This window comes from Elephantulus edwardii, unplaced genomic scaffold, assembly GCF_000299155.1.
Source record: "Elephantulus edwardii isolate Elephantulus edwardi_28Jun2011 unplaced genomic scaffold, EleEdw1.0 scaffold00007, whole genome shotgun sequence".
Classification (NCBI taxonomy): Eukaryota; Metazoa; Chordata; class Mammalia; order Macroscelidea; family Macroscelididae; genus Elephantulus; species Elephantulus edwardii.
Window position 1 is genome coordinate 1,723,477 of NW_006399757.1, and position 15,725 is coordinate 1,739,201.

Consider the following 15,725-nt stretch of genomic DNA (forward strand, 5'->3'; position numbering starts at 1 on the left):
TGAAATATTATACAAAATTGTTGACCCTGGAGGATGTTATGCTAAGTGAAATATCTCGGCCACAAAAGGACAAATACTGCACAGTGCCACTGTTGTAAAATGGGACTGACATTGGGGTTGGGGGGATCTAAGAGGGTTTAATTAATGTATACTGCATTGAAACAGATGAGGGAGAACTGTTTAGTAGGAATACATGATTAGGCATTATTGTCATGACAAGAGTCATGAATGAAAAACTGCATAGTGGAGTGGACTGGGGTGGGGAATTGTGTAACAATGAAAGAATATTTTTTTACTTTTCAAAGAGAAAAATGAACTGGGAGGGGAAAGGCAGGCAGGGAGGAAAATGTGCAACAATGAATGAACGGAAATCTAAAGTCTCTGAAAACTTCGATTAAAATAAAAAATAAAATTTAAAAAAAAAAAGAGTGACATGGAAGAAGTCGATAAAGGCAGTGTGGTTGTCACAGTGTTACTTGGATGGTAAGAATGATGTTGGTGGCCATGAAAGCTGAGCTGTACTCAATGAAATGAGGCTCCAGGCCAGCATCTCTTCCCCTTCCATGATTTCATGTTGTGCTGTCAACTGCAACTCACAGTGCTAGACTGTCACTGTCACAGTGCTAGACTGTCACTGTGCTTTCTACATTTTAACTCAATACAAAACAAGCCTCATCTTAGATATTTAGTAACAACTCACAGTGCTTTTTCTGTGTCCCACTGTTAGTGCCTATCTTAGGTCTCTGCCTGTTGTGTGTTACTTTTTTAACTGCAAACCAAAAGGTTAGTGGTTCAAATCCACTAGCCAGTTCATGGAAAAATATGAGGCAAACTCCTCCCATAAAGATTTACAGTATCAGAAATTGGTGATGTGTCACCATGAATCAGACCCAACTAAAGGTCAATGGGTTACCTCTCACTGGTTAAGAGGCCTTGGTATGTCACAGATTTTCCAGGCCTCTCTTTATCTGTGAAATGGAGATAACACCACCAACTTCCTAAAGTTAATGCCAGAAACACATAATCAGGTCCTAAGTACTGCTCATGCAACAAGCACCCTATAAATGTTCTAAAGGACTGTTTGTAATTTACAAATTTTCTTTAGCACAGTGCAAGAGAACAGTGCAAAGGTAGACCAATCATTCTATTATACTTTGGTTAACATTTAATTCACAGAAGAATGAGGTAAGAAGACAGAAAAACAGTATTTTAATTTTCCTAACTGAAGCAAAACAAGCCTGAAATTTGAAGAAAATGTCACCACTAATTACAGCAATCCTATGATTTTTAAGTTCATCTGAACGTTTTGCTTATCACAGCAAATAATTAATTTACTTTAAAACATAATTTAACTCTTCTCCTGCCATTAGACATTTTACATTATTCAGTTTGGGGTAGTTTCAATAAAGCTAAGGTAACCAGTTTTGAACATAATATTTGTCCCAATTCCTGGTAATTTTCAAAGACTAGACTCTTGGAAGGAAAATTGTTGAGTCAAAGGACAAGAACTTTAAGGCTCCTGATACTTATTATCACACTGCTCTCCAGAAAAGATTGCACCAATTTATACTCCCACCAACAGTGTGGGAACTTACCCTGCCCCCCACTTTTGTCTATCATATTGCTATAAATAGTTTTCCAGTTTGATATTTTTATATTATTGAGTATCTGGATGTTTGTTCCTTTGTGATTTCTTCTGTGACTTCTAAGCTTAGAGGTAAGTTCTGCCCCCATGTCAAGGCTAGTTATTCTATGACATTTTCACTTAGCTTTTTCATTGTGGTTTTTTATTCTTAAATTTTAATATATTGGAATAGTTCTTTCCTATATAATTTAGGGAGAAGGTCCTCTGACTTTTTTTTCTACCACATCATTTGTTGTTGTTGTTGTATGTGTCACTGAGTTAAACTGACTCAGAGCTTACTCTCCAGGAGGTTTTTAGAGGCTGTAAACGGCATGGGATGACACTGTCCATCATTCTCCCATGGCGGAGTTGGTGGATTCAAACTGTCGGCCTTTGGGTTGTCAATGCAACTCCTTACACACTAGACCAAGAGTTGTTGTGTTGAGGTTATGTGTCAATGAGTCACCTGTGACCCATAGTGACCCTATGGACAGCCTGAAGCCTGCCCTGTCCTAAGCTATTCTCACTAATTCCAACACACCAACCGCCACAGCCCTATTTACAGTATCAATCCATCTCATCTGAGGTCTTCCTCTCCTGTGTTGTCCCTCCACCCTTTTGAGCATGATGTCCTTCTCCAAGGATCAGTCCTTTTTGGCCACATGCGATATGGAGCTTCAAGGAGAAACTTGGTTATACCCTCTCCAAGACAGACCTATTTGTTTTCTTGGAAGTCCATGGTTATGTTCAAGACTCTTCTCCTGCAGCACAACTCGAAGGCATCGATCCTTCTTCTGTCATTCTTGGTCACTGTACAGCTCTCTGTTGCATAGACTGTAGTCTTCATTATGGATTGAAGCTGAACATCAAGATGACAAAGATTCTCACAACTGGGACAATTTTTGACAGCACCATGATAGATGGAGAAGAGACTGAGGTTGTTAACAATTACAGCTTGCTTGACTTCACAATCAAAACTCTTGGCGCCAGCAGTCAGGAAATCAAAAGACTAATTGCACTGGGAAAAATCTGCTGATAGGGACCACTCTAGAGTGCTGAAAAGTAACAATGTCAATATGGAGACTAAGGTGCTTCTGATTTAGGCCATGGTCTTTGCAATTACTTGGTATGCATCATACCATGAGAACCTTCGTTATCCTTCTTAATCATTTGGTTGACTGTTTAATAATTCATTAATAACAATAAATTTAAAAATAATGACATTATTAATAATATTATTATTAATCATTTCATTGCAAAGACTCTAAGTGTGAGTCCACCTAAAGGTATCTTGGAAGAAATGCCTGGTTATTGTGCTGAAGAGCTAGCCACTGACAGCCCTAAGGAGGACAGTTCTATTCTGATATACTTGGGTCCACAATGAATCACAGTTGATAGGATCTGATGAATTCTGGTGGCCTAGGGGCAAGAAGTTCTGCTGCAGTCCTGAAGGCACACAGTTTGAGGCCACCAGCCGCTCTGTGGGAGAAGGATGGGCAACCTCCTCCCGTGCGATTAAATGCCTCTGATAACCCTCCAGAAGGTCAGCTATAGGTTGTTTCTGACTCTGTGGTACACAATAACAACAATAAAAACATGACTTGAGTTTGGAAATAAGAATTTTATGCTAATGAGGTCATACAAGGAATGAGGATCCTGAATCTAACTATTTCGATGTTATAAAAAGAGCACTTTAAGAGGTGCGCGGTTCAAATCCACCAGATGCTCTGCTGAAGAAGGAGGAACAATCGCCTCCTGTACCACTCAGATCCAATTTGACGGTACACACATAAAATAATAAATAAATAAATAAATTTTTTTTTTAAAAAGAGCACTTTAAACAGAGACAAAGAAGAAGAGTGCAACAGACTAAGGCAGATGTACCCACAAGCCCAGATCCAGAAGCTGCCAGGACTGATGGAGGCTACTAAACAATGATCGACCCTCCCCTTAAAATCATTCTGTGAATCTGGGATTCTAGCTTCCTAAGGAGCTCTGGTGGCTTAGCGGTAAGGAATTGGGCTGCCAATGGAAGGTACACAGTTCAAATTCACTACCAGCTGCTCTGAAGAAGAAAGCTGGACAATCAACTCCCATGTGATTTACTGCTATTGAAAACCCACAAGAGGGTCAGCTACGGGTGGGTTCCGACTCCACTGTACACAGAAACAGCAGCCTCCTTTACTATGAGAAAATAGTCACCATCATTAAAGTGTTACTTTAATACAGCAGTATTAAATAACTAGGACAGCACCCATTAACCCAACAAGGTCACTCCTAGGAATCTATCCTAAGAGAATGATGCTAGACAGATTTGAAATTGTAGGTACAAGGATATCTATACTGTTATTATGACAGCAACACAGAGGAGAAAAGTAAAGACTTAATAATAGGGCCTAGTTAAATAAAACAACTATACAGAGAAAAACCACATAGCAGGTAAATGTTGCAGAAATTCATTCACAGGAAAGGGTATTTGTAATATATTTGATGAGAGGGAAAATTTGATAGAAGAGTAATTTTTATTAAAACAGAAAAAAAAGGATCTATACAGACATGTATTGTTTCACTTTCCTGATACCTTCTGAGGAAGAAGGACATTTCATAAACACTTGTGTCTCTAAAGCGCAGTACGGGGGTTCTGGGAGGTTGCTGGATGGCTGCTCCCACTGTACCTACAGACGCCTTTTGCTTCAGGTGAGAGTTTTGCTGAGTCCTGACTGGCTCTGCCAAGCCTGCTGCAGGGAAACTCAGCCTGCCCCTTCTCTCTCTGCCCAAGGAGAGAAGGATGAAGGCCAAGGGGAGTTGAAGACATCTGAGACAGGGCTGGAATGCTGGGCAAAATGCAGGGACTAGACTCCCCTAGAAAGACATTTTTTTATGTTTAATTATTTACTCATGTTTAATTGACTATGCAAAGGCATTCAACGGTGTAGATCTAATAAATTATAGAAAACCCTGAGAATAAAGGGAATCCCAGACATTTTAATTATGCTCATGAGAAACCTATACATAGACCAAAAAGCAGTTGTCTGAATAGAGCAAGGGAACACTGCATGGCTTAAAACTGAGAAAGGTCAGTGTCAGGCTATCCCCTTTCTCCACACCTATTCAATCTGTATGCTGGACTATATGAAGATGAATAAGGCATTAGGATTTTGGAGGAAGACTCATCAACAGCCTGGTGACACAACCTTGCTTGTAGAAAATGAAAGACTTGAACTTACGAAAAAAGTTCAAAGATTACAACTTTCAAAATGGATTACATCTCAAAATCAAGAAAACAAAAAATCTTTACACTGGATAAATAGGCAACAACATGACAGATGGAGAAAATATGGACATTGTCAACAATTTCATTTTACTTCTACACCGTAAAAGCAGCAGTCAAGAAATCCAAAAGTGCACCTGCACGGGGAAAATCTGCTGTTAAGGACCTCTTCAAAGTGCTAACAAGTAAGGATGTCAGGTTAAAGACCACCTGATCCAAGTCATGGGTTTTCAATTGTTGCCTTTGGATTCTAAATTTTGTCACTGAATAAAGAAAAGACAGAAGAAAAACCGATGCCATTGAAATGTGCAGAAGAGTACTGAATATCCCATGGACTGTCAAAAGAACAAACAAGCATGTCTTAGAGGCCAAGGTGCTTCTTAAAAGCAAGGATGGTAAAACTCTGTATCATCTGCTTTGAACATGTTGTCAGGAGAGGCCAGTGCTTGGAAAAAGACATCATGCTGGGAAAGGAGGGAGGCCGGAGAAGAGAGGAAGACCCTCACTCAACAAGATGGACTGACACAGGGACTGTAACAATGGGCTCGTGCATGGTGGATACAGTGAGGATGGTGCATGAAAGGGCAGAGTTCAGCTTTGTTATTCATGGGCTTGCTATGAGCAGTAGTTGACTTTATGGCAACAAAAAGCAACAACTGACACACTGAGTCTCAAAGTCAAGATCAAGGTTGAAGTTATGGCGTGAGTCTCGTCTGCAGCAGATGAAGCCAATGCCCAGCCGTCAGCAGTCAGGCTGGAGTGTGGCTCTGAGGGTCTGGTGTCCTGGTGGACATATATGTGGTATACAGTGGGATATTGCCAAAATGGATATTAAGCAACCTACACTTGTACTAAAACAAAAACACGAAGTTACTTTTCTTTTCATATATCTGCCTTCTAAATTGTCATTAATAAAAATGAACTGATGGTGACTAGAAGAGCAAAAAAGTAAATTATATTATGCTTTTGCTGACAAAGAATAAGCACTGAAATCCAAACGCACCTCACTATTACTCTGTGATAAGTCCCACTTCCCTTTTCTGGAACTTATATTCATTTTCCAATCAGATCTTCTAAATCTTTCACCACAGGCATTTAGTTACCTCAGACACTAAAGGTCTCTAACCAGGACACATCATTTCCCATTCTTCCCCTATAGCTACAGGGTCCTTCTTCGATTTCCTTATTCTTTTTATCAGCATCTCTGCTTCCAGGCTATGTATCTGAGATTGCATTTACTCCTTGTTCTTTCTCTCTAATTATACAAGATCAGGCATTTCCATCAAATTATTCTTCAAAGAATTTCTAATATTTTCATTCAAGTCTTCTACCTTCTACCAACCTTTGACTAACAGAGTGCTTACCTTAAATTTGCATCAGTCAAGGTAGATTTACTCACCACTCAAACAACATTCCAAATAGATAACAGAGGAAGAATCTCAGGTAACACACACGCAAGGTGCCCACTATGATCTAGTATCTGCACAATTCATAATGACATCTTCTTACAGTGTATTATGGATATAATAAAATGGATACAGATGATAGTAGTTCCTAGCAAGAAAAGACAAGTGCATACCTCTCTGGATGAACAGAGGTTACTCAGATGTTTGCAGAGAGCTGTCTGTCAACTTCTTAGAATAAAAGAGATGGTTTTGTATCCATGAAAAAAAAAATCCATAAAACTGTAAAGGATCTCTTTCTTAAGTCTTAAATAAAGATATCTAGGTGATCTTTAAAATTACAACAATGAAACAAAAACCTTTTTGAAAATAATCTTTAGAGGTTAGAGAACACAAATTACACAAGAAACAAAATAGATTCTTTTATACTGACCTTCAAAAATATTGTTCTTAGCTCTGCTGGATCTGCTCTCTTGGTTAAAGTCACCTACAAATAAACATAAAAATGTTGGTATTATTAGAACAAAGCTGAGAAATCAAACTAGCAGACTGAATGAAAATAAACTCTAGGTTAAAAATGAGTAGATATCAGTTTAGTACTTAAATCACCAAATTTCCCCAAATGCATAAACTACTTCTTGAATTTAAAATTAGACCCCTATGTGGCTTCTAGAATGATAACACTCTGTGCAAGAAACTGGCAGTTACAGTTCTTAATATCCAGTGTTTAATGTATCCCATTAAAATAAAAAGGGAAAAGAAAAGTTGATACAGATCCCTAACTACTCCATATTTTTTAATATACTCCAGAGTGGCCTGCACCCTTTCACAGGGAAATACTGAAGCATATATTTTTTAAATATATTTTTTTAAAATAATCTGATGAACAAGGCAAAGCACATTAGCACACAGCAGGGAAGCACTTCTCATAGTTCCCATGCACGGCATGGACACCAAGGTACCTGGGCATGCCAGGGAAGCTCTCTCTTTCCTCCTCCCTCCCTGTACCCCAACTTTTAATTCAACAAATCCAAAGTCTCTAAACTTATGACTATTATATTGCACATTTTACATATATGAGAGCTTGTGGTTAACCTTGCAACAGCAAAATTGGACAGATTAGCTCAGAATAGGTATTGTGCTTAATTCTCCAGGCCACAAAGTCCAAACACATCACCAAGGGAAAAGGCAAGACAAACTTGAACATGGCTGCCCCAGGCCAACACAAAAGAGCCCTTATGAGGAACCAAACAGTGGGCTTATTCAGTGACACATCACCCAATCCTACTGGCAAAATCCTTCATGAGGCTGAATTCTCACCAAGTCCAGCGTCACCTCGTGATACAGCCAAGGAGGGGTTCCTGGAACCACCCCAACACTGGAGCCATGTCGCTATCCAAGGGGAGATTTATGCAAATTGTTCTAAAATCCCTTCTGTGTGTTTGCAAAGGCTCTTCTGAGATCTCTGGACAATGAGTTCTCTGTCTTCGAGCCTGACTGCCTCTGCCCACCACTGTCAGGAATAATTTTATCACTAGAATGGGGAGGTGGTCTTCATGAAGCCAGTCGGTAGGTCAACTTGTTGCCCAAAGCTAGACTGCTAACACTTCCAATTTTAGGCAAGTACTTGAAACCACTAAAGCTATTTTCACTCATATAAATTTTAACCTCTTCCAAGAATGCTGATTTATTTGATGACCTCTGCTGTAAAACTAACAAGGAAGACAGACTGCTAACTAACCTGAGATGGGCAATCCTGCTCACCTAATGGTTTCAGAAAGCTTTCCTTTCTTACTGAGGAAGGTCTGTTGGGAAGAGACTGCAGCAGAAGGTGGGGAGAGCACAAACATATCTATTCTTCTCTAAATGCAAGGCCAGTTTGTTCCTCCATGGTAAGAGTTCCCTATCCCAGGAGAGTCCATAAATAATGTGTTCTTAAAAAGCATAGCATGACTATGTTCTTATTTGGGTTTCCTTCTAAAAAGCAACAGAAATTTTCCACGAAGTCAATCTATCAATAACATATCCTTAAAACTTAACTTCACTGACTATTCCCTGATCTTCCTAAAGGACTTCCTGGATAATACTATCTCAGAGTGAACCTCCCTAAACCTGTATTTTCCACTGATTGATCCAAGATGCACAACTAATGAAGCCCACCAGGATTATTTCTCTGTGAACAAAGAAATGAGACCTTCACTTTCTAACTCTCACAGACGTACAACATCCAATATCAAACTATAAAAGGAGCAAGGACAATGTGGAGATTGCCGACAATGGCCTCTACTAACTCCACAAAGGGGAACGGTCCCCACAGTCCCCATCAACAACATCCACAATATAAAACTGCTCCCTTGGTTAAGCATGGGCTTCTCTTCTGTTACACTTACTCCTACTAGTCTCTGGTTCTACCATTAGTCACAAATGACCATATAGAATTTATGGAATCTCTTTTTATTCAGAATTAAGGGACTTATTAGGGAAACTGGGGGTGGGGGAGAAGAGGCAAAGAATATCATACAGTGAAAAATCCAGTTTCAGTCCAGTAACACAACTACAAGAACCTCTTAGTTTCCTCAATCATTCAGCAAGCTTCATCTCATAGCAATCCCAAGCCTGCCTTCCTTCTAGGAAGCAAAACCTCTGGCTCTGGCTACGCCTTACCACAGACCCTCTACAGTCTGGTGAACTCTTTCTCTTATGTTGGCCTTGCAGCTATTGATGATGTTGAAGATGCTGATTAATGAATGACAGCAGTTAAGGCAGCTGGAGCCTCAACTAAGGCTCAACCTCTGAGAGGGTTGAGTCAATGGATTGAAATGCCAGTCTCAAAAGTTCTAACATAAGGACAAATACTGCATAAGACCATTATTATAAAAACAGAAGGATAACTGGTAGGTATAAACGTCCAAAAAGAAAATTACAAGGATAGCAGAGTTTAGTGGGTAAATGAGGAGGTGAAGAAATAGGAAAAAATTCAATGGGGACTAGAAATGATGGAGTAGTAAGAGGTACAGATGAAAAGAAATTAATTCCATCAAATGCAATGTATATAAATGCATGAAACATACAAATAGAAGACTGTATAAAATACAATATACATGAATGAAAAAGAATATAAACAAAGTATTATATGCAAACCAATAAAAGAAAAAAGACTGAAAAACAAACAAAAGTCCTATCACCACACAAAGCCACTTCTGTCAAGTTGATTCCGACTCACAGTGATCCTACAGGGCAGAGCAGAACTGTCCTGTGGGGTTTCAGAGGCTCTAAATCTTTAAGAAAGCATGGTGCCTCACCTTTCTCCAGAAGAACAGCCGGTGGATTCCAACCACCAATCTTGTGATCATTAGCTCAATATTTACTGATCTTTGGTACAGGTTGAAGTTGCTGTGTACTATATAGAGTTGAAAGTGACCTATAACTGACCTTCCTGCAGGTTTTCAGAGGCTGTTAATCTCATGGGTGGAGACTGTTCATCCTTCTCCTATGGAGCAGCTGGTGTGTTTGAACTGTGGGCCTTCAGAATTGCAGTACAGCTTCTTGCCACTAGGCCACCAGAGCTAAAAACAATTCATACAGTAATCCAATAATTGTAAGGAGCTCTGGTGGTCTAGTGGCAAGAAGCTAAGGGTCAGTTCCTACTCTATGGTACATAACAACAGCACGGGAAAGTTAGGAGAGAGCACTCTACAAATCAAGTCACCTAACATGTACAGAATGCTTTAGTGTATATTGATTTTTCTAAGCAAATCTATTCTCATATTGGATCCTTATGGAAAAACTGAGAGTCAGAAAGAATAGACAGCATTTCCTCTATTTTACAGAAGGGAAAACCAAATCTAATTAAGGGTGTATGTATTTAAATATATATTTAATGATACCAAAAAAGACACCTGCTAATTTAACATGTATTTGAGAGCTATGGTTTCTTAATTTGTAAAAATGGGTCATTTGTTTGGTCACACACATTTATAAAGGGCTACACTTCCTTATCCGTAATTCCAAACTCAAAGAAGCTCTAAAACCTAAACGTTTTTCCTAAACTTGTGATAGCAAAAAGGCTTGCAAATCTGATCTGAACTGACACTGAGTCTATTAATCTCATTTAGTATATTCATTTATTTCACGCACAAACATTACTTTTTTTTTTCTACTATTCATCCTGGAAAGGGTTAAACCGGGTGGCTCCTTAGAGGCAAGGATTCTGAGGCTCCATCTAACATACTTTGGACATGTTGTGAGGGGAGACCGGTCCTTAGAGAGGGACATCATGCTTGGGAGGGTGACGGGACAGCGCAGCAGGGAAGGACCCACTATGAGGTGGACTGATTCAGTGACTGGGGTAATCGGGATGGGAGTGTCAGAGACAGTGCAATTGGCACAGGACAGAGCAGAGTTTAGGGCTGTTGTACAAAGGGTCGCTATGAGTCGCAAGCGACTCGACGGCACATAACAACAACAACAACAATGAAGGATGCTACCTCTGAACTTTCTGGATTACAGTCTATGATATGGTATCCTGTGATACAGGAACTCTGGTAGCATAGTCCACAGGGAGTTGCACTTCTACCCCAAAGCTTATCTAGCAATTCAAATTCACCAGCCACTCTCGGAAGAAAGACAGGCAATCTCCTCTTGTGTGATTACAGCCCCAGAAGTCCAATGAAGGGTCAGCTATGAACTGATTCTAATTCAATGGAAATTAGAGTGAGATTCTATGATATGCTGCTCTGAAGTTGTTGTTACGTGCTGTCAAGTCACCTGCAATGCACAGTGACCATGTGTACAACAGCTCTGAACCCTGCCCTTTCCTGAGCCAGTCTCACTGAGTTTAACACACCTACCCCTACTGCCTCATTTACTGTAGCAATCCATCTCATCTGGGGTCTTCCTCTCCTGCACTGTTCCTCCACCATCTGAGCATGATGACCTTCTCTAAGGACTAATCTCTCCTGGCCATGTAGCCAAAGTATGTGAGACAGAGCTTCAAAATCCTAGCCTCCAAGGAGAACGCGGTTTCCCTCACTCTAAGACAGACTTACTTCTTTTGTTTGTGGTCCATGGTATATATGTTCAAGACTTCACCTGCAACACAACTCAAAGGCATCAATTCTTCTGCTGTCATCCTTAGTCATTATCCAGCTCTCTGATGCATAGCAAGTAACTGTGAACATTGATCAGGCACACCTTAGTATCTAGACTGACATCTTTGCTTCTCAGTACTCTGGAGAGGTCCCTATCAGCTGATTTTTCCAGTGCAATTCATCTTTTGAGTTCCTGACTGCTAGTGGTGCCAAGAGTGTTGATCATGGAGCTGAGCAGGCTATAATTGTTAACAACCTCAATCTCTTCTCCATCTATCATGGTGCTGCCAATCGGCCCAGTGATGAGAATCTTTGTCTTCTTGATGTTGACCTTTAATCCATATTGAAGACTAAACTTCAGGATTCTGAAACATCTTGCCTGAAGGGTGAATCTCTACCTTTGTTACATAATTTAGAAAGGCTTATTTGTAAAAAACCAGGGAGATGCTTTTACACTGTAGGTAGATTTTTCACTTTGTGTGCTACATAATTTTAAAATTACTTCTTGAATCTCCTCTCATTAAAGTCAGGATATCACACAATTGTTGAATATGATCTGGAAAACGTTGACGGCTCAGTGAAGTAGAAATGGAATACGGAATAACATATACACCCTCACAGAGTTTACTTAGGCATTAAACAGGAATTATGGAGAAGGCTATTTTAAAAGACTAGAAAGAAAAGGTCAAAAGAAATGTCAGAAGAGAATCTGAAACTTGTTCCGGAATACAGAATAGCTAAAGAGAATGGAAGAGATAAAGTAAAAGAGTTGAAGAAAAGATTGTAAAGGGTAGTTCCAGAAGATGAAGTACAGTCAGCCATCCAAACCTGAGGGTTATGTATGCCTCCTCAGTCAACCAAACTTGGATGGAATACAGACATTAGGAAGAAAGACATAACTTTGAGCATGAAATTGCTCCTGACGCAACCCATGGTACTTTCGATTGAGTCATATGTACATGAGAGCTAGATAATAAATAAGTAACAATTTAAGTCTTTGAATTACAGTATTAGTGGAGAGCACCAAATATACTATGAAGTACAGAAGACTGAACAAAACTGTCTTTGAAGAAGTCGTCAAATTGCTCCTTAGAAGTGAGGCTAGTGAGGCTATGTCTCAAGTGCATGAGACGTGCAATTAGGAAGGATGAATCCCAGGAGAAAGCATGCCTGGTAAGGCAAAGGATCACCAGCAAAGACGAGGATCCTCAGCGACAGGAACTGACAGAGAGGCCACAACAAGGGGCTGACACAATGGGTTCAAGCAGAGCAATGGCAGAGACCCTGCAGGGTGGGGCATGCTCCGTTCTGCTGGACTCAGGGTTTCTATGAGGAGGATGATGCCGCCACCAGCAACAGCAGCAGGCCCTATACGGTGTTAACGTTTAAGAACCACAGTTTTACACAATGTTCATATTTAAATGGGTCAGAACAATGGTTCTCAGCTGCAGCCACACATCCAAACTATTTGGAAGTTTGTAGATTTTTGTAAATGCTACTAACTCAAATGTTGGAGGTTTGAATCTACCACAAAGGGGGGGGCACCCACCAATCTACTGGCATAATGATTACAAACTTAACTGTATACAACAATTAGACAGGGTATACCAGAACCCAGTCAAGGCTCTAAAATGGTGACCTCACAGTAAGAAGCAGAACTGAAATTCTAAAGGAACACAGTTCAAATCCACCAAGAGCTCCACGGGGCACTCTCCTCCCGTGTGTGTAACCTGCCTCTGAAAAGGTCCGTGATGGGTTGGTTCTGACTCAACAGCAACAACAGTCGATATTAAAGAGTGTTTGGATTAAGAACCATCAGGCTAGAAAGACAGGCTTGACGGTCTGCCACTAAATCACAAACCGCACAGCACTACCAGTACCCAGACAAACAAGATCTCCATCACGCTCCCAAAGCTGAATGGTCTGAAAGCCAAAGCAAGCACATGCTAACCCTGATAACTGAGCTGAGATAAAGTAATTATTTATTTAGCTACAATTGTATAAAAGCCACGGGTCACTCATTCAAAGGTAGGCGCTGTGTGTGTGTGTGTGTGTGTGTGTGTACATACATACACACATGCCTGTGCACGTCTGCTGAGAAAGACAAGGGGGCAGATGATGACAAGAGGGTGCTGGGGGGTGTATGTGTACACACTTGTATGTACATATATGTATGCCTGTGCACATTGGTTGCAACAGACAAGGAGGCAGCTGATGACAGAAACGTTCCTAAACATCTTTTGTACCTGAGGAAGCAATTGCAGTCTATAAACTAAAACCCTAAGGAAAAGTAGTCTCCGGTGTTGACACTTGGGAGTACAAAGTTGGTCCCACCTTCGCTTTTGTTGTATCTTCTTCTACAGAGACTGGGATGCTAGAACTACACTTCCCAGATTCTCTTGCAGCTATATATGCTAAATTCCCTAAATCAGATTAAATTGGGTAAGATATGCATGACAAAGATTTTTAATTTGTACACTCACTTTTGCTATTTCTCCCGGCAAGCACTATTGCTGCAAGTACCTGGTTTTCCTGTGGCAACTCCTTGCTTGGGACAATGACAACAGGAATCTCAAATCCTGTTCTCCAGCTAACTGCCTCCTGACTGCCAAGGGCTCCCTTAGTGTTCTGCTGTGAGGAATGGAAATCATTCCTGAGAGCACAAGTAAAGTCTGTTCCTGCACCATCCCAACAACTTACGTGAGCCACTTAATACCCTAAAATAAAATCCTGCTTGAAACAAGTAGAGTGAATTTTCTTCTCTGAAAGTAAAGTTCAACTGATATTACAAAAGATGATTTGGCATTCCAACCTCTCTTTCACCTGTTACACACAGAACCAAATTCACTCTCCGCAGGTAAATTCCAAATCGTACCTTACTGTCCAGGACAGAGCAGAACTGCCACAAAGTATCCAAGGCTGTTAATCTTTAAGAAAATCGGCGGCCACATCTTCCTCCCACAGAGGAGCTGGTGTGTTAGCAGATAAATGTCTTAACTACTGAACCACCTTTGAGGGCTTCTCTGAACACACAGCATTTGAAAAGAAAGAAAGAGGTGTCTTACTACATTTAAGAAACTAGTTTTTTATTGAATCCTGAGTCTTTTGTCCTTAATCCTACAGTTTCCTTAAATTCCAATAAATGAAAGGCAGTCACTATGAAAAGGCATCAATTTCTTGAAGCTTCTGAAGTATGGTATCAGTAAATAATACACCATGGATTGCCAGTAGAATATTAAAAATAATAATAATAATAATCTGTATGGGAGAAATACAGCCAGAATGTTCATTAGAAGGGAGAACAGTGAAACACTTCACCTCACGTATTTTGGACCTATTATCACAACACAGTCCTGAAGAAGGACATCATACACAGTGGTAGTAGTTCTAATTGTTGTTAGGTTCTATTGAGTCAAATACGACTCGACAGCCCTATGAATAACCTGAACCCTACCCTATCCTGACATGCTTAAAATCTCTGACACGCTTGAGCTCACTGCTGCAGTCACTATGTCAGTTCACCTGGTTAAGGGGTTTTCTCCTCTTTGTCATTTTCACACCTTTCCAAGTATGATGTCCTTTTCCAAGGACTAGCCACTCCTAGCCCCCAAGTATGTGAGATGAAGTCTCATCATCCTTGCCTCCAAGGAGCACTCTAGCTGCATCTTCTCCAAAACTTATCTGTTAGTTCTTTTGTTCAGGGGATTTTTCAGTGCTCTTCTTCAACCATACAATTCAAAGGCATCAATTATTCTCCTTTCATGCTTATTCGATCTCCAGCTCTTAGATGTATAGCAAGTAATTAAAAAGACCATGGTCTGAATTAGGCACACCTTAGTCCTCAAACTGATATCATTGCTCATCAGTGATTTGGAGAGCACCCTCACTGTCGACTTTCCTAGTGCAATATGTCTCCTGATCTCCTGACTGCTGGTACCAAGTGTATTGATTGTAGATCCAAGTAAGGTGACGTTGCTGACAGTTTCAATCTTTTCTCCATCTATCATGATGCTGCTTATCGATCTGTCTATCATGAAGTTGACTTATCAGTCCAGTGGTAAGATTTTTTGTCTTCTTCAAGTAGAGATGCAATGCATATATTGAAGGCTGCAGTGTTTGATCTTCTGCAACAAGTACTTCAAGTCCTCCTCTCTTTCAGCAAGCAAGGCTGTGTCATCTGCGTAAAAGTAAGAGATGTCAGTTAGCTTGCCAACAGCTCGGACCTAGGTCTTTAAAGCTGACAAAGTCTGCTGATGTGTGAACAAACATTATCTTCTGTTTCCTTGAGGAGTTGAAAATATAAGCAATTGAAAAATTTTCTGTTTCAGAATAGGCTT

General features: G+C 40.2%; 1 protein-coding gene across 3 annotated transcripts in view; it reads right to left on the bottom strand.

The window, feature by feature from the left end:
• SLC25A13 (solute carrier family 25 (aspartate/glutamate carrier), member 13) overlaps window positions 1-15,725 on the bottom strand; it is a 220,490-nt gene that overhangs the window by 181,937 nt on the left and 22,828 nt on the right. For all 3 annotated transcript variants that reach the window (XM_006880228.1, XM_006880227.1, XM_006880229.1), the window contains exon 2: window positions 6,732-6,785. In XM_006880228.1, coding sequence (XP_006880290.1) covers window positions 6,732-6,785 — 54 coding nt within the window. The remainder of the gene's footprint in view (window positions 1-6,731; window positions 6,786-15,725) is intronic.